This window comes from Amblyraja radiata, chromosome 4 (genome assembly GCF_010909765.2).
Source record: "Amblyraja radiata isolate CabotCenter1 chromosome 4, sAmbRad1.1.pri, whole genome shotgun sequence".
Lineage (NCBI taxonomy): Eukaryota > Metazoa > Chordata > Chondrichthyes > Rajiformes > Rajidae > Amblyraja > Amblyraja radiata.
Window position 1 is genome coordinate 72,489,041 of NC_045959.1, and position 19,714 is coordinate 72,508,754.

The 19,714-nt window shown below is 40.9% G+C and overlaps 1 protein-coding gene across 1 annotated transcript in view; it reads right to left on the minus strand.

The window, feature by feature from the left end:
• The window catches only part of atp6v1h (ATPase H+ transporting V1 subunit H), a 94,674-nt gene that overhangs the window by 25,727 nt on the left and 49,233 nt on the right, over nt 1-19,714 (minus strand). Inside the window, exons 6-8 of the mRNA XM_033019726.1 lie at nt 17,146-17,250; nt 8,193-8,240; nt 1,400-1,497 (exon numbers count right to left, since the gene is read on the minus strand). Of these exons, the coding sequence (XP_032875617.1) occupies nt 1,400-1,497; nt 8,193-8,240; nt 17,146-17,250 (251 nt within the window). The remainder of the gene's footprint in view (nt 1-1,399; nt 1,498-8,192; nt 8,241-17,145; nt 17,251-19,714) is intronic.

The following is a 19,714-nucleotide window of genomic DNA, read 5'->3' on the forward strand; positions in this document are numbered from 1 at the left end:
TTCATCCATGCTCAGCCTTCCCAGTGCTTAATATTCCAAGGTCCTTCTTAAAACCAATAATCAGTACAAATAAAATAAGTTGATACCAACCAGTGCTAGTGTTTTCATTTTGCATTTTCGCACATACTTAATGATAAAAAGATCTGTATTTGGTTTGCCAAAGGGTTGGTAAATGTAGGCAATAAATGTAAAATAATGCAGGATATAAAAGGTTAAATTGTGAAAAGCTAGAACTAATGCCAATCAAATGTGTCCCAGAAGAACATGACCAGATTTTCCAAGTTTTTAAAAGAAAAATCACACAAAAATGTTTTAAAATGTTTGTTAACCAATGTACTAGATTAGGTGACAGAAGTATAACTACAACTGTACAAAGTCTGTCTAGATTAAATCTGAAGTACTGCAAACTGCTTTGTGCATCAAACCTCCAGGATATAAACACTTGTTGCTGTGGGAACATGTAACGGTTAGAATTAAATCGATCTCTTTGCAGGAGATATAATTGCTTTTTAATTTAAGTATGTCGGTTCATGTTGCACTTATTCTGCCGAGAGAACTGGTTTTGTTTTTCTTTTAGAAGATAAAAGTGAATGGTCTGCATCCTAAATTGACCAGAATGAACTCCAAGAATTAAATTACAAAAATAATACAATAAAAAGGTTCTCGAGAAATTTAAAAGGTTAGATTTAATTTTAAATCCAAGACTGTTAGACCATTATCTAAAGCATTAAGGGATTTGGAAAAAAAAAACCCCCCAGATCAGGTTATAGATCAAAAAAAGACAAAATGTTGAATTTAGCAAGCCTGCCAGTAATTTAGCAAGCCTGCAGAACTTTGATAAGTGACGTCTTGTGTCAGCACTGTTCTTCATTCTGATCGTGGGCGTGGGGAGGAAGGGGAAAATAAAGCTGGAAGAAGAGGGGCAGGACAAAACCTGCCAAATGATAGTTGTGAAGGGTTTTGACAGCCAGATGGTCGGACAATGCCAGAGATGAAAAGACAGAAGGTATAAGACAAAAAGGATTGAGGAGTTGCGAATTGTGAGTGAGAGGAAGGAATATAGGTGGAAGTGGTGATGGAGGGGAAAAATAGGGGATAGGTGCGAGTCCGGGTGGGGTTGGTGTGTTTGAAGTTACGTATAATTGGAAACCAGCTTGATATTTTTAAATCAGCACCTGCAGTTCCAAGTTCCTAGGTCATAGATCAAGTATGATTTCACAAAAAAGAACAAGACAGGCGTCAAGATTTATAGGTTTAATTCCTGTAGTTATGTAACCGTATGAACATCCAGAGTAATGTATTTTCTTGAAATATTGACTACCATGGAATTTAAAAGCCAGCATAAAAATGGAGGTTTGACCAATTGTATAGAACAAATGTATGCTCCTAAAATTCTTACCAGTTCACCCCATCAGCCTCTACCCAAGCAAAACGGTATTCGTTAACTCTTAGCATCAGCTGTAGACAACCTGCCACACACTGCACATATTGGGAACTCTGAAATGAAAAACAATTAAAATGAACATTCCAAATTATGGAATGAACAACATCTCCATTGCTATTTTTGGAAAAAAAACGATATCAACTGCCCAGCTTCTAAAGCAGCAAAAAAAAATCAACACAACAGCACAATTTTTTTTTAAACGTATGTTCAATTTTTAAAATAATTTTCAATATTCCAGCTGAAAAAAAAAATCTACAATGAATCAGAATGAATCATGAAATAGCTTGTCTTCATTCCAGGGCATCAGCTGTACAGGTTGTGGCATTTCTGTGACAAATATACAGTTTGTATAATTTATTATGTGGGTTCAGCACCACCAAGAATTCCCATAAAGGGCTCCATGTGCTTTACAGAGGAATATACTCTCAAGCAGAAAAGATAACCAACCGCATGATCCAGAACCAGCAGCAAGAGCTATTGATCTGCATATTGGATTCTCATCTTACAAATTTTTGAAAAATTAATGTTTGCAGCCAAGATCAACTGTAAATTAAAATTGCATCAATTTATTTAAAATGTATAAATAAGCTTGAAATGGAATCAGAGAGATTTTCCCATTTTGATCACCGCTTTCACTCTGCATGCATTCAGTATTCACTATCTTCTATTTCACTCAAATACATAATAGATACATTTTAGGGAAAAGGATAACCCATTACTCAACCAGGTCCAATGAGGGCTGATTCATAATTAAGTCAGTTAGGCTTCCTCTGCACAGTATGAGTAAAATCAATATTAATTACATACATGGTGTAAAATGCTAGAACATTTCAATCTCCAGCCATAAAGTTGTTTTGATGATGGTCTTCATCTAAACCCAGTAAAAAAAAAAAAAATGCCCATATAGCCGTTCAGTTTAACCAATATGGCCTGCAATTTATGAACACACGCCGCTATTTGACTCTTGCTACATTGGAAGCAAACCACACCAACCTCAATTTTCACATACACAATTAAATAGATTCATATATTTATGTGACACCGTGCTTTTCCATTGGATTTGCTTACTGTAGACTTCATCAAGACAATACAAATAAAATTAATGATTCAATAAGGATGTAAATTTATGAACTACTCACTGAAAAATATGAAATACTATGCCTTGTTAAATGAGAAGGGACAGAGTTTTAAATAGCACTGTAAAGCACAATTACTGTCCCTCGCTGCTGAACATACAGCTATAATTGTGACTTTTCATTCATAGAAACATAGAAAATAGGTGCAGGAGTAGGCCATTCGGCCCTTCGAGCCTGCACCGCCATTCAATATGATCATGGCTGATCATCCAACTCAGTATCCTGTACCTGCCTTCTCTCCATACTAGAATCAGGGGGATCCCTTTAGCCACAAGGGCCACATCTAACTCCCTCTTAAATATAGCCAATGAACTGGCCTCAACTACCTTCTGTGGCAGAGAATTCCAGAGATTCACCACTCTCTGTGTGAAAAATGTTTTTCTCATCTCGGTCCTAAAAGATTTCTCCCTTATCCCCTCAATTAGTTCAAATTTTCAGATTTTAAAACAATACTTTAAGAAGTTTATCACTTTATTTTCTCCTCCAATCTCTATTGCTTTGGTATTTTGTGCTCTGTAAATATAAAATATTAGAATTATTTACTTTCTGACCATATTTGCCAGTTGTCCGATGTAATGCTTGCCACCCAGCCATTGGAGGACACACATTTGTTGTTGAATATTATGGTTCCCTAATCACTGACACAAGATTGCAACTTTAGTAGTTAAGGAGAAAATTCATGACAATCAAAATTTCCTTTGCAACTTCAATTCCAGGAGCAAATACAATCACCTCCATTCTCAGTTGTGAATGATATTTTACATAGTCCTGTACCAAAAATGTATTGTACTGGAGGTACTAGAATATTGTTGTGCCTCAAATACCTGCTGGTTTGCTGTGTGGGCCTGGTGTTAACATTTCTATCCCATTAGTTTTATTGAAAATAAGTTGTTTTTAAGAAAAGTTGTCGTCAACTCACCATTCAGAACCACAAACTAGTTACATATGCTTGCTTTACACAAAACGGTTGTCATATTTATCAACTCAGCAGACATTTATTCAAATTCATTAATTGCATACATAGCATTTTGAGACAGCGTCAGATGTTAAATATGGGCAGCAATCCTTCACCGAGACCCTTGGAGTGAAATTTGCATAAATTTAAAATTAATCGGCACTGTATTACCTTCAGCAGCATTAATCACTTACTTCACCACAAGACTATACTGCTCCAGTCCATTCCAAAGTAAAAGTACAAAAATGAATGCAATCTGCATTGTGAATAGAAAGGCAAAAGTCGCCGCAATGCAGAGGCATGGCATAGAGCTCCAGGATGGATTTAATAGATGATATTTCTATTTCCCATTCACAATGGAATGCTTCAACCCATAAGATGCAACATCACACTCACCCAACCTTTCATTAATTCATCAGCTGCTGAAATCCTTATCTACATTACTGTTATTCCAGTTCTGACCATCTTTTTAAACCAACATTCCACAATTCATCTGCCAACAACTGCACTTCAAAACCTTTTCCCATCTCCAGCTCACAGAAACCCACTCACCCATGGTTTCTGACCTGCTTTTGCTCCATTTGGTCATCCTTCCATTTTAAAGCACTTGTTCATATTTAACTCCCACCCCCCTTCCCCAGTAACTTCAGTTCCTTTACTAAAGTCAAAGGCTAGCTTTGCCAATAGTGACCTCCGCTCAAGAACGAATACATTTCAAGACGAGCTCAAGAAGAGATGCATTTATGATGTTCTCTGGGAAATGTCTATACCATGAACAATTGGATACAAATTTGTTTTTGTCCAACTAGAAACAGAGGATGGTTATCAGAACACAGTGGCACAGCTCGTGGTGCTGCTGCCTCAGAAACCCAGGCGCAATCCTGGCCTCGAGTCCTGTGTATGTGGAGTTTGCACATTTCCCTGTGACCACGTGGGTTTCCACCTCATGCTCCAGTTTCCTCTTAAAATCTGTGGCAAACATCAAAAATGACAAAATAACCATTTTAGATTTACATTTCCATACTGTAGATGTTGAAGGTCATTAGGGATATGCTGCTGAACATCCTAAGCCTTCTAAGGAAGCAGAGGCATTGGTGTGCTTTCTTGGCCACAGTGCAGGGCTGTGAATGCAGCTCAATCCATTGCAACAATCAACCTCCCTGCCAATTATTCTATGAACACTTCGCATTGGCCTCGTAAAGCAGCCAACATAATCAACACCACTTACATCAGTCATTCACTCTTCTCCCTCTCCCTTCCAGCAGAAGATATAAAAGCATGAATAATAATAATAATAATAATACATTTTATTTATGGGCGCCTTTCAAGAGTCTCAAGGACACCTTACAAAAATTTAGCAAGTAGAGGAAAAACATGTATGCGGAATGAAATAAATAGTAGAGACATGACTAGTACACAAATTAAAGACAGAATTCAATTCAAAACACAATATGAGGCAATTCAAGCACAGATGAAAAGGGAGGGGGACGTGGGGCTAAGGATAGGCAGAGGTGAAGAGATGGGTCTTGAGGCGGGACTGGAAGATGGTGAGGGACACGGAATTGCGGATCCGTTGGGGGTGGGAGTTCCAGAGCCTGGGAGCTGCCCTGGAGAAGGCTCTGTCCCCAAAACTGCGGAGGTTGGATTTGTGGATGAAGAGGAGACCGGCTGATGTGGATCTGAGGGACCGTGAGGGTTGGTAGGGAGAGAGGAGGTCAGTGAGATATGGGGGGGGCCAGATGGTGGAGGGCTTTGTAGGCTGAGGACCAGGATTTTGTAGGTGATCCGGTGGGAGATGGGAAGCCAGTGAAGTTGTTTGAGGACTGGAGTGATGTGATGCCAGGATTTGGTGTGGGTGATGAGTCGGGCGGCTGCGTTCTGGACCAGTTGGAGTCGGTTGATGTAGGTGGAGCTGATGCCAAGGAGAAGTGAGTTGCAGTCGTCCAGTCGGGAGATGAAGGCATGGATGAGTCTTTCAGCAGCGGGAGGTGTGAGAGAGGGCCTGATTTTGGCGATGTTGCGGCGGTGAAAGGAGGTTTTAATGACATGGCGGCTGTGAGGCTCAAGGGAGAGGGTGGAATCAAAGATCACGCCAAGGATTAAATGAATGCATGTACCACCAGATTCTGAAGCAGTTTCTGCCCCACTCATATCAGACTACTGAATGGATCCCTCATAAACCAAGAATGTAGTCCCAATCCTCCCACTGCGGCCTTTCGTGAGAGGTCCGTTCAGTAGTAGGTGAGTGATAGAAGCTGTAGGGAGTTAATGAGAAAGTGGGGAGAACAAAATAATTAAATAAATGTAGCATGAGTATAATTGAGCGGCATGGTAACGCAGCGGTAGAGTTGCGCTCTTGAGCCCCGGGTTCGATCCCGACTACGGGTGCTGTCTGGATGGAGTTTGTGCTTTCTTCCCCGGACTGCGTGGGTTTTCTCCGAGATCTTTGGTTGCCTCCACACTTCAAAGACGTACAGGATTGTAGGTTAATTAACTTGGTATAAGTGTCAATTGTCCCTAGTCACTGGTCGGCGTGGACTCGGTGGGCCGAAGGGCCTGTTTCCGCACTGTATCTTTAAACTAAACTAAATCAATCAACATTTACACTAAACATAGAAACATAGAACATTAGTGCAGGAGGAGACCATTCAACCCTTCGAGCCAGCACTGCTACTCATTGTGATCATGGCTGATCATCCACAATAAGTAACCCGTGCCTGCCCCGAGAGCGCTATTTAACTCTCTTTTAAATTCATCCAGTGAATTGGCCTTCTGTGGGAGAGAATTCCACAAATTCACAACTCTCTAGGTAAAGATAGACACAAAATGGTGAAGTAACTCAGCGAGTCAGGCAGCCTCTAGAGAAAAGGAATAGGCGACGTTTCTGGTCAAGACCCTTCTTCAGACTGAGAGTCAATATATACGTTTATATAATTGGATCCTCGACTTCCTCACCCACAGACCACAGTCTGTTCGAATTGGCAGAAACACTTCATCCTCAGTGATAATTGGTAAGGGAGCACCTCAAAGCTGCATGCTCAGCCCCCTGCTCTACTCACTCTATACTCATGACTGTGTAGCCTGACATAGTGCGAACACCATCATCAAGTTCGCCGAAGACACCATGGTTGTCAGACGAATCACAGATGGGGATGGGGATGAGTCAGTGTATAGAAGTGAGATCGACTGCCTGACCAAATGGTGCCAGCACAACAACCTGGCTCTCAACATTAGTACGACCAAGGAACTGATTGTGGATTTTTGTAGGGGAAGGATGGGGACTCACAAACCTGTTCACATCAACGGGACGATGGTGGCGAGAGTCAATAACTTCAAATTCCTGGGTGTGCATATCTCCGAAGATCTTTCCTGGACCCAGCACACCGATGCAATTATGAAGAAGGCACATCAGCGATTCTACTTCCTGAGAAGATTACGGAGATTCAGCATGTCGAAGAGGATTCTCCTAAACTTCTACAGGTGCACGGTAGAGAGCATTCTGACTAGTTGCATCCTGGCCTGGTTCGGCAGCTTGAACGTCCAGGAGCGAAAAAGACGACAAAAAGTTGTGACCACTGCCCAGTCCATCACCGGCTTTGACCTCCCCACCGTCGAAGGGATCTATCATAGTCGCTGCTTCAAAAACGCAGCCAATATCATCAAAGACCCACACCATCCTGCCCACACACTCATTTCACCATTGCCACCAGGAATAAGGTACAGGAGCCTGAAAACTGTAATGTCCAGCTTCTTCCCTATAGCCATCAGGCCATTAAACACAACAACGAATAAGCACTGAGCTCTGAACTGCAAAATACTATATTATTATTGCACTATATTTGAAATTTATTGAACTTTTTCTTTTTATTCTCTTCCCCCGTTATGTACATATTCACATATTCTGTTGTGCTGCAGCAAGTAAGAATTTCATTGTCCCATCCGGGACATATGACAATAAAACACGCTTGACTCTTCTACATTTCTACTTTTCCAGTCTGAAAAGTCCTGACCTGAAATATCACCTGTCTATTCCCTCCACAAATGCTGGCCTGTCCTGCTGAGTTCCTCCAGCACTTTGTGCTTTGTGTATGAACAGCATAATTGGGATGCAAGTACTTGGTGGGCTGAAGGCCTGTTTCCAAACTATCACTTTATGACTGCTATGAAAATAACGAGTGATTTCAGGAGAGAATTCAAGGATTATAAAATAAATAACACATTTGATGGAATAAAGAACGTTTGATAGATGCAAACATTTAGAACTGAATGAACACAAAAATTCTAAGAGTTGTGGAACTGTGGGATGTGCATATTAGCAGGAATTAGAATTTAAGCACAATGATGAAACTTTCAAAGTCATGATATTCAAACACTGGGATCCAAGTGGACCAAAATGAATTGTTTCCGATTAAAATCTGCATTTCAGGCTTTTTTAAGGTTTACATAACTCAAAGAAAACATTATGTGAAACTCAAAAAGTACTTGATTTATTATTGAATTTATAAATCCTAAATGAGATTCCAATCCAATCCATTAACTAAAGGTATCCATATAAAAAAGGTGCCCAGGAATATATGCAATACTCAGCATGGTGCTAAAATACCAGCAAGCTATACATATGCAACTTTCCATTCCCAATTTTTGCACTTCTTCTTACCTCACTGGCAGAAACAGTTCCTGGTTCAGACCCTACAGCACGCAACTTCTAACAAGAAAATAAAAATGACATGTTTTGTATAAATTGGAATCCAACAGAAAATGCATTAAGACTTCAACTGAAAGATGATAAATCCCAATTTTAAAATAAATGAATATATACTGCATTATTGCAGAGATAATCATAGGCTATTTTAATTCATAAGAGTTATAAAATAAAACTTTTGCACCATGCAATAGTCAATGAAATAAATTAATTTAAAAAAGCCACACTGGAGCAAGGGAATTTATCAGTGAGTACAACAGATCCACTTGTGGACATTGTCTAAATAGGAAATAATGCATGGAAGTTACAAATGTAATTAGTTAAAGTGGAAATTCTATCCTGAAATGTCAGAACAAGCATTACATTCAAGTCATGAGGCAAAAAAAAAAAAAAATCACACAAAATCTTGTTGAAATAGGAAAAACTTTGAAACTCAGTAAAACATTGTTATAATTTTAGCACTGAGCGATTATACAATCATTATCTTACCACTATAATAGTTGCACACTGCTGTTTCAAACTGTTACGGTCAATAAACTGTGACTATACTTAATCTAATTGACTGTGAAAACCTCCTTGGAAATGCATGTCTGGGAAAATGGAACTATGCAGAACAATACAAAGCTATCCTAAAACTAAAGAGGGTTAGAAAAAAGATTTCAACAGGAAATAAATGTACACCAAGGATCTTTAAGGAACATTTTGAAACTTCAACTTCAACAAGGATGAATACTTGTAATTATGCGATTTTACAAAATAATGTGAGACCAAAAACTCCAAGGACAAGGCAACCTTCATGAAAATGAATCATTCACTCGGCAAACATGGTGCACAATGACAAAAAATGAAACTTGTACCTGTCGCAATGCTTTCATCATGGTAATCCTGTATACCACCTGTAAGTGACTTGCCACGTCAACTCAAAGGTTCGTTATGGTCAAAGTGCTATCTACTACCAACTTGGTTCTTTCTATAGCCTAGAATCCTTGCTTTCACAATGTCTCTCATTGCTGTAAGGAAGCAACTCTACCGCTGCCCCACTGTGCTGCCCTGTTTGAATTCTGTTTGGCCAGCATGGGTTAGCTATCACTTCAATAACCTCGCTTAGCTGGACAAATTCACGGTCAGCTCATGTTCAAGGCCTTTCCAACCTTATCTCAGCACATTTAATAAGTCTCAAGTCCCACTCTAGAAAGGATTTACATACACCTTACCCAGGGCCGGATTTACGTATAAGCTTGACAAGCTTAAGCTTAGGGCATCGAGATCCACGGTGGCCTCGCAGAGCCGGATTTACCACTAGGCTTCAGGGGCTGAAGCTTAGGGCCTCAAAATCTAGGGAGCCTCCGGCCAAGGCAGGACACCTGCCGTTCAACTCTGGGCGGGGCCCCCCTCTCTATCTCTCTCTCTGTCACTCTCTGTCTCCGCCCGCCATCCGTATCCATGTCCGGCTCTCCGCTCGCTCCTCATCCGCCAGCATGGCAGGCTGCCTTGCACATGTGCGCAACCACGGCCAGCACATCACCGGCCGCCCTGCGCATGCGCACTGCCACGGCAACTGGTCGGCACTGGGCACTTTCTCCCTCGCTTTGAATAGTGGGAGATCTGGCCGCCATTGCTGTCCGATCGCCGCCTCGCCGCAACCGCTGAAAACCAACGCAGAATTACTCCCTGACCCTGGATCTGGAGTAACTCCCTGGAGTAACTCTTGCTTCTGGTTTCCTGGTCCTCCATAAATATTCTAAATGGAATTTAAACTGGAGGTGGTGGAGGGCTGAACAATAACAGACTATTGCATTTTATCTGTTTATTTATTGTGTATAGATATGGTCTATGGTTTATAAACACACTGAACTTTTATCTCCTGTTCTGTATTATGTTTACATATTCTGTTGTGCTGCAGCAAGCAAGAATTTCATTGTCCTATCTGGGACACATGACAATAAAACTCTCTTGACTCTTGACTTGGACTTAAGCAAAAAAGCGTTCTTGGGGAAAAAAGAGCCACCTTAAATTTAGTTGCGTCTGGTTGGGTAACTATGGTAGGGTGATGACTATATCCCGAAAACTGACCAAATTGAGTTATTAGATTTAATAGGTTTGGAATACTAGTTTCTAATTTTGTAATATATATTAGTATATCATCTGCATATAAGGAGATTTTATTCCTTGTGTCTCTAGTATTGTATCCAAATATTCCTGGATGGTTTCTAACGCTTTCTGCTAGGGGTTCGATTGCAAGAGCAAATAATAGTGGGGAGGGTGATGACTATTCCATGCTTTAATTGTGCGGGGGAACTCCATGGAGCAGCCAGCAACTCTGGATAGAAGAAATTGGGTGACGTTTCGGTTAGAGACCCTTCTTTAGACTCCCTCTGGTTTTAGTGTTTTTAGTTTAATTTAAAGATACAGCGTGGAAACAGGCCCTTGGTTCTTGGTCCTCCAAAATATTCCAAATGGAATTTAAACTGGAGGTGGTGAAGGGAGGGCTTAAGCCAGAAAGGGTTATTGGGAAGAAAGAGCTACTTTAAATTTAGTTGCATCCAACTAACTATAGTTGGGTGGAGATTATTCCATGCTTTAATTGTGCGGGGGAAGAACGAATTGCTGTATACATCTGTCTTTCTAGCTGGGATCACAAATTGGATCGAATGCCCTCGTCTGCTCCTAATTGGTTTGGGTTTTGGTGTAGGTCTTGTAGTCTATGTCGAGCTGACCATTTAACATTTTGTAAAAACAGGTCAAACGGTGAGCTTCACGTCTGTCTTGGAGAGGGTTCCACCCCAGAGAATTCAGAAGTTTGGTAACACTCGCTTCTCTCTCATAGGTGTTAGTAACAAATCGAGCTGCCTGTCTTTGGACACGTTCGATGGAAGAAATGTTTTTCTTTGTGTATGGGTCCCACGCTGCAACTGCGTAGTCCAAATGAGGTCTAATGAGGGTGAAGTATAGCTTCTCCTTGACAGAAGTTGAACAATGATGAAAGTTGCGCCTCAGAAAGTTTAGGACACCTGTTGCTTTCACCGTTACATGATGAGTCTGACCATTCCAAAGCAGATCATTCTGCAATTTGATGCCAAGATACTTGGTTTGTTTGGATTCTTCAAGGGTAGCACCAAGTATATTGTAAGATGTTTCACCTGGATTCCTCTTTCTGGTGCCACGCATAGTTTCACATTTGGAAGGGTTGAACTGCATGCCCCATTGTTGTGACCACTCAACCATAGTATCGAGATCCTTTTGGAGATCATCTTCATCATCAGCTGACTTAATTGGACGGTACAGCAAACAACCATCAGCGAAAAGTCTGGTCCTACTTGCGGCTTTTTCATGGATGTCATTTATGTAAAGCAAAAATAGGTGTGGGCCAAGTACTGTGCCCTGAGGTGTACTGGACCTTCGGCCCACCGAGTCCACGCCGACCACCGATCACCTGTACACTAGTTCTATCCCACACATTAGCGGAGTAAGTCAAGAGTCAAGAGTGTTTTACTCTCTCACGTCCCACTTAGAACAATGAAATCCTTACTTCAGCACAACAGACTATGTAAACATAGTACTCTGTAAACAATGTTATAAACGAGAAAACAAAACGGTGTATATTTATATATGAATATATAACTATATATATATATATGTGTGTGTGTGTATAATATATATACCCACACACACACACACACAATTTCCCTCCTAGTATTAATAAAGTTCTATCGCGTGTGTAGGAAGGAACTGCAGATGCTGGTTTAAACTGAAGATAGACACAAAAAGCTAGAGTAACTCAACAGGTCAGACAGAATCATTGGACAAAAGGAAAATATTATGTTTTGGGTTGGGTCTGAAATAGGTTTTTGCACACCTTTCGAATGTGGAAGGAAACAAGAGCACCCGGAGAAAACCCACGCGATCAAAGGGAAAAGGAGCAAACTCCATACAGATAGCACCCATATTCAGGATCAATTCCGGGTCTCTGGCACTTTTAGGCAGCAACTTTATGGCCAATGTACTGCCCCATAGTCTTGAACTTAATTAAAACATACAGTAGCTGTAAAGGGGGACATAGCGTTACTTGGAGATTTAAAACTGAAAATGGATATTTTCATTTTTTTAGTAACCAAAGTTATCAACGTATAATTTTTTGTGTGTTGGAAAACAAAATATAGTGGCACAGCTGGTAGACTTGCTGCCTCACACGCCAGAGATCTGTGTTCGATCCTGTCCTCGGGCACTGTGTTGAATTTGCACATTCTCCCTGCAAGCGTGTGGGTTTCCTCCCACATCGCAAAGACGCATTGGCTTCATAGGTTAACTTGTCTCTGTAAAATTGCCCCTAATGTATAGGGAGTGGGTGAGGAAAGTGGGATAACAGAACTTGTGTGAATGGGTAGACAAAAATGCTGGAGAAACTCAGCGGGTGAGGCAGCATCTATGGAGCGAAGGAAATAGGCGACGTTTCGGGTCGAGACCCTTCTTCAGACTGATGTGAGGGTGGGGGGGACGGGAAGAAGAAAGGAAGAGGCGGAGACAGTGGGCTGAGGGAGAGTTGGCAAGGGGAGGAGAAAGCAGCGATTACCTGAAATTGAAGAAGTCAATGTTCATACCGCTGGGGTGTAAACTGCTCAAGCGAAATATGAGGTGCTGCTCCTCCAATTTACGGTGGGCCTCACTCTGGCCATGGAAGTGGATCAAGGACAGAAAGGTCGGATTCGGAATGGGAGGGGGAGTTGAAGTGCTGAGCCACTGGGAGATCAGGTTGGTTATTGCGGACCAAGCGGAAGTGTTGGGCGAAGCGATCGCCAAGCCTACACCTGGTCTCACCGATGTAGAGCAGCTGACACCTCGAGCAGTGGATGCAATAGATGAGGTTGGAGGAGGTGCAGGTGAACCTTTGCCGCACCTGGAAAGACTGCTTGAGTCCTTGAATGGAGTCAAGGGAGGAGGTAAAGCGACAAGTGTAGCATTTCCTGCAGTTGCAAGGGAAAGTGCCAGGAGAGGGGGTGGTTCGGGTGGGAAGGGACGAATTGACCAGGGAGTTACGGAAAGCCTGCGGAAAGCCAACAGGGGAGGAGATGGGAAGATGTGGCCAGTGGTTAGATCCCATTGGTAGACAAAAAAGCTGGAGAAAATCAGCGGGTAAGGCAGCATCTATGGAGCGAAGGAATAGACGACGTTTCGGGTCGAGACCCTTCTTCAGATTGATGTCGGGGAGAAGGGGGGGGGGGGGGGGTGGACACGAAAAAGAAAGGAAGAGGCGGAGAAAGTAGGCTGCGGGAGAGCTTGGAATGGGAGGGGAAGGAGGGAGAAAGGAGGGAGAAAACAAGGAATATCTGAAATTAGAGAAGCCAATGTTCATACCGCTGGGATGTAAACTACCCAAGCAAATATGAGGTGCTGCTCCTCCAATATGCGGTGGGCCTCACTCTGGCCATGGAGGAGGCCCAGGACAGAAAGGTCGGTTTCGGAATGGGAAGGGGAGTTGAAGTGTTGAGCCACCGGGAGATCAGGTTGGTTATTGCGAACTGAGTGGAGGTGTTGTGCGAAGCGATCGCCAAGCCTGCGTTTGGCCTCACCGAGGTTGATCATACACTGAATAATCCAACCACATTTTTGTTTGGAAGTGGAAAGAAATAATAGAAATTGCATTAATTGCAATGTGTAAAAAGAGTTGAGATACTGTATTATAATTTTGCTGCATGTCATTGTGGTATATATTATGTCTTGATTGGTGAATATGTTTAGTTTGTGACTTTATTTGAAGCAGAAATAATATGTGAATGCTTCATTGAGCATAATTCCGACTGGTAACTACGCATTTCGTCTGAGCACATTATCGCACGCGTCATGGAAGCCGTCTTAAATGGGCACCTAAACTGTCATTTGGCAACTTAAAAAGCTGCCAAGGTTGCCCGGCTGACAACAGAGAAAACACAACGCACTGTAGTCTCTAAAAAACTCTCCAGTAATTTTCCTTGCCCTCCATTTCAGAATAATAGTGTTTTAAGCCAATAACTCGACACTAGCCCTGGCAGTAAATAAATAAATAAATAAAAAGCGCGGCTTTCCAGCCCCTTATCTCATTGGCCACGCTTGGCTGCAAATCGGTGGTCAATCTGGTGGACCATCTTCCTCTAGTCGTGGGGGTGGGGGATTGGGAGGGGCCTCACAAGTGGAACAGCTTAGGGCCTCTCTTCATCTAAATCCGGCCCTGACCTTACCCATAGATTTAGCAGGTGACAACATTTTCAAAGTTATAATGTTTGTAAAAACATCTGACACTTAAATTTAAAAAAATATATTCACAAATCATACTATGGAAAGACTACAAAAAATTAATTAAAAATACTAAATATCATAAAGCACACAAATTAATTAACCAAAAAGCAAAAGACTGCAGATGCTGGAAATTTGAAATTAAAAAAAGGCCGACTGACATGCTATTATAGTTTCAGTGGGGAGAAGATGGTGAAGACATGTTAATCAGTGATGGCGTTAAAATAAATGAATTGGGAACAAAGGGGGGAGGAAAATGACTGGTTGAGAGAAAGAAACACTGTATTTGCTGACAAAAGATTGAAGAGGAAACTATTATTTTTCAAAAAGATCACTAGAAGCAGAAGACCTGAAAGCAGAAAACCATTCACCCTGTGTAGAAAAGATATGTCAAAAAAATTAGTAATGCAGGAAAGAGTAGATTATAGTAGGAGATAATTTATCTTCACGTGCTATTTAACAAAACATTTGCTGATAACCCCATTAGCATTTGCTGTCTGCCAGGTAGTTTCAAACTCCTATTTCCATATTTTACGAACGAACAGATCCCTGCTCCACTTCTGAAAAGCCTGGCTCTAATTTGTAATCTGCAACCAGTGGAAATAATTTCTCTCTCAGCTACCTTATCAGATCCTCTTAAAACCTGATCAGTAAACAAAATAATTTTCTAATCCTCCATTCGAGGAAGCAGAGCCCTAGGCAGCATCTCTAGACCCAAAATGTAAATCTTTCCTTCTCTCCAGAGATGCTGCCTAACCCACTGAGTTACTCCAGCATTTTGTGTCTAACCCCATTTTCATAATCTCTCCACACAAATAACCTTTGGTCTACTCTGGTCAATTATCTCCAAGATGAATGTATTTTTTCTTAAACAAAGGCAAACTTAACTACTCACAGTAGTAGACTATGATTAACCAAGGGTTGTGAAGTTGTGCATCACTTCTACTTCCTCGTTTTTCTATCTTTAGATACAAGGCTTGTATGCCATCCCCATTCAAATTTTTATATTTTACCTATATTTTAATTATAGTCACCCATAATTGTTTGGACCTCTGCTGTTATAGCCTTTGGCTGCAAATGAAGCACTTTGTTCCATGCTTTTAAGACGAAAGTAGCTATTACATCTTTATCAAAATTAATTCCCATCGATAGGTCAATCTACTCTGTGTGATGCTATTCAATTTAGATATTTAACTTTGATTATTGCCTTGTTTGGCTAGTAAAATGTTTCGACCTCACAAACTCTTGCACATTAATTACAATCTGCCAATTAAACTACTTGCTCATCATACCATTCTGTCTTCTCTGTGCAGCCACTTTCTGAACCAGTTTAATAATTGTGTTCAGCTTTAGCTATTAATCTAAAGCTTTAATGCTTTAGCTAATAATAATGCTTTCTACAAGTTCATACAAAGTTAATCCATAAACATCCCTTTTTTAAAAAAAAATGAAATTAGATTTGCAAGGCATGACTTAGCCTTTACATCTGCGCATTAAGTAAATCCTTGACAATGGATTAGACCAATTAATTTTCCAAATATAAGCTTTCATATTAGATACTGCAAATTTAACATTTATCCAACAATTGTCCTACGTTTTTGTCTTGCATTTTGAATAAATCAGTTTTCTAGAATCAACAATTTCAGAAAAATCTTAAATGAAGCACTTTTGTTGACTAGTTTTTTAAGATCTCAGAATGCAAGCCATTGGCTTAATCAGCCTTCAAACCTGAATAACAATTCACTAATGATCATATTTAATTCCTCTCCAATATTACTCAGTATTAATGGGATTGGTGACAGTATTTTCTACAATAAGACAAATCCTTTCTTCCCCTAACAATTTGCCCAGCCTCATTCTCTAAAGGGACAATGTTCATTTGGACTTCTCTTTTGTATACTTAAAGAAACTTTTCTTGTCCATTTTTATATTCCTTGCCAGTTTGTCTTCAATATATTTTCTTTCACAATGCCATTTATTCCATTTCTTTGCTCTATTCTGAATTTATCACAATCTTTAGATCTATTTCTAACTTTTGTCTCCTTTTCGTGATTTCTCCTTCAATTTCCTTAACTTTCTGCCATGATTGGTTGATCTCTCCCTTACAATCTATCTGCTTTACTGAGATTAATTTTTGGAAGGCTTGCTGAATTACCACTCCTTTCCTGCTAGTCTATTGGACCTGACCAGTTTAACCAACCATATCCCCAATCTACTGCAATTTCCTTTACTCAAGTTAAACATGGTCATTTCTGACCTCCAAATATAACATTTTACCATACTCCGGAATATTACGAATCTATTACTGTCAAAGACAGAACAAGATAAGCTTAATGAAATATGAAATTATCCTACAATGGTTAAGAATGTTATACTCTGCAGAATCTGTATAAGCCTTATGCTTAGGCAACAACATTTCGTTCAGACCGAAAGGTCTGAATGACAAAAATAAAATTCAATTCAATGCCATCTAATTCTCTGATTGTATCAGTAGTATCTTATAGCAGCGTTGTCACTCGGTCCACTTACTTAAGCATCTTTAAATTCTGAGTATAATTACACTGGCCTTTCTGCTGCTCACATCATAGATATTATTCCGAAAATGGTTTAATTGAAATGCAGATTTTTAAAAAAAGGTTACCTGGGAACTCAACTGAGTTTTAATCCAATTGAAATAATAGTTCAGATCACTTCCTTCCATCAATTCACGGCCCCAAGCAGCCAGCTTTGCTATAATTCTTGCTGCCTGTAGATATTAAAAAACAAAATTTCTCTAAAGATATTTGGAATCTCTGCAAATTGTATACTATTTAGTAATTGAAATAGATTAAAATAAATGAATACAAAAAATGTCAGTATCAACATTTGCACAGATAAAAGATAAATGGACGTCCATTCATACTAATAATTGTTTTTGTTCAAATAGGCTGATATAACCCCTATTGTAATTATATTGATACATTTCAATCAACACAGCACCACCAATAGCAGGAAGAAATCTGAAAGCACTTAAAAAATTAAAATATTCACACAGAATTTGCCTCAAAGCAACATTGCCTTAATTAATTTTTTTGAACTACATGAGGAATTTGATCAGAAATGACAAATGCAATATTTCAAGAAAATGTAAAATTACTTCTCTTCCAAAGTTCTTTCTAAGCAACATTCCAGCCTTATATTAAGCTTGCACCTTTTTGGATATTCAGAAATGAGTTAACTCCAACTTTCGACACTAACAAAAGGTCCATTGGATATATTCTGAGACTAACACAAGCAAATGATTTTAAATTTGATGTGAACAAATGTAATATTAAGATGTCCTACATTTCAAAGTTACAATCTTTCAAAAAAAATTTATCCGAGAAATAATAAATGAAAGAAGAAATTGCACACAAATTCACAATACAAAAATGTTTAAACAAAAGTAAATGAAGAAAAATAAAAGCTTTCTCGAATGAATGGAAAAAAACAGTCATTTGTCACAAAACAATTCAACTATTTAACAACGTGAATTATCTTCAAACTACATAGCAGTGCTTCAATGCTTTTGTTTGGAAAATAAATAAGTTAAGCTCTAACTTTTCTAACAGTGGTCACCATATTGAAAATATATTTGTTATTCAGGCAACACAGCAATGGTTTAAAAAAAAGCCACATTTTAGAAACACAATTGATGTATAAACTTGACATTGAAGCAGTGCCATCTTTCACATCAGGTTTCAAGTGAAAAGATTGGGAGGAAAAAAAAGACGGAAGTGCAGTTGACCAAGTGCAATCACTACCCTGGCAGCGGTGGCCCGACTCGCTGATGCGGCGTTCCAGCTTTCGGCAGCGGCCCGGAGCTGAGACTGCGGGACTCGGAGCTGTGGCAGCGGGACTCGGAGCTGATGCAGCGGCCCGGAGCTGGGGCTGCGGGACTCGGAGCTGATGCAGCGGCCCGGAGCTGGGGCTGCGGGGCTCGGAGCTGCGGGGCTCAGAGCTGGGGCAGCGGGACTCGGAGCTGTTGCAGCGGGACTCGGAGCTGATGCAGCGGCCCGGAGCTGAGGCTGCGGGACTCGGAGCTGGGGCAGCGGGACTCGGAGCTGTTGCAGCGGGGCTCGGAGCTGATGCAGAGGGGCTCGGAGCTGTGGCTGCGGGACTCGGAGCTGTTGCAGCGGGACTCGGAGCTGAGGCTGCGGGACTCGGAGCTGTGGCTGCGTGACTCGGAGCTGATGCAGCGGGACTCGGAACGGAGACGGCGTTCCGACTTTCGGCAGTGGCGACATCACCACGGAGGTCCGCTGGACTGGAGAGCGGCATCTTCGGCCTGGATCGATCGCCTCAGCGCAGAGGGAGAACAAGGAGGGAAGAGACAGAGACTAAGACTTTTGCCTCCATCACAGTGAGGAGGTGCTTGGTGAACTCACTGTGGTGGATGTTAATTTGTGTTTATTGTATGTTTTGTTATTTATTGTTACTGTGTATGACTGCAGGCAACGTAATTTCGTTCAGACCGAAAGGTCTGAATGACAATAAAGGAATCAAATTCAAATTCAATGCCTTCCAGGCACTAGTCATCCTGACTTTGCTCCTCTCATCTTAAAGCAATGCCCTCCCATCCTGGGATAAACAATTCTGACAAGTCTACCCTATCCATGCTTCTTATTATTTTATATACCTGTACTTCTATCAGGTCGCTCCATAATCTCTGGTATTCCAGAGAAAAGCAATAAGGGCTGCAGCTAGCGATGTGCCCAAAGGTCCCTGACAAGCAATATCATGGGACAGCTAATAATCCGGAGTGGGTTGTAACTTTTGTACTGCAATATTGTAAATACAATCCCAAAGCTTAACCCCCCCCCCCCCCCCCCCCCTTAGTCTAGTTCAGTAAAAAACACTGGTTCAAGCACTGGACCAACTAAACTTTATTTTTGTAACAAACAGCAAATTCCCCTATACGATACCTAAACCAACGCGGGTTCGATCATTGCCTCTGCTTGGCCAACAATTGCATACCCAGACAATCTCTCACCCCACTGGCCAATAAATGAGCTCCCATCCACATATTATGTCAGAGTCCTCTATGGGTGCATCCCTCAAGTCCTCTCTTACAGATGTTTCCTCCTCTATGACAAATAGACAGTCATGTCCTGCTTCAGATTGCTCTTCTGGGGGTGAAACAAGAAGCTGGGTTAATCAATGTACAATGACTGAATTTAAGTTTTGGGTTG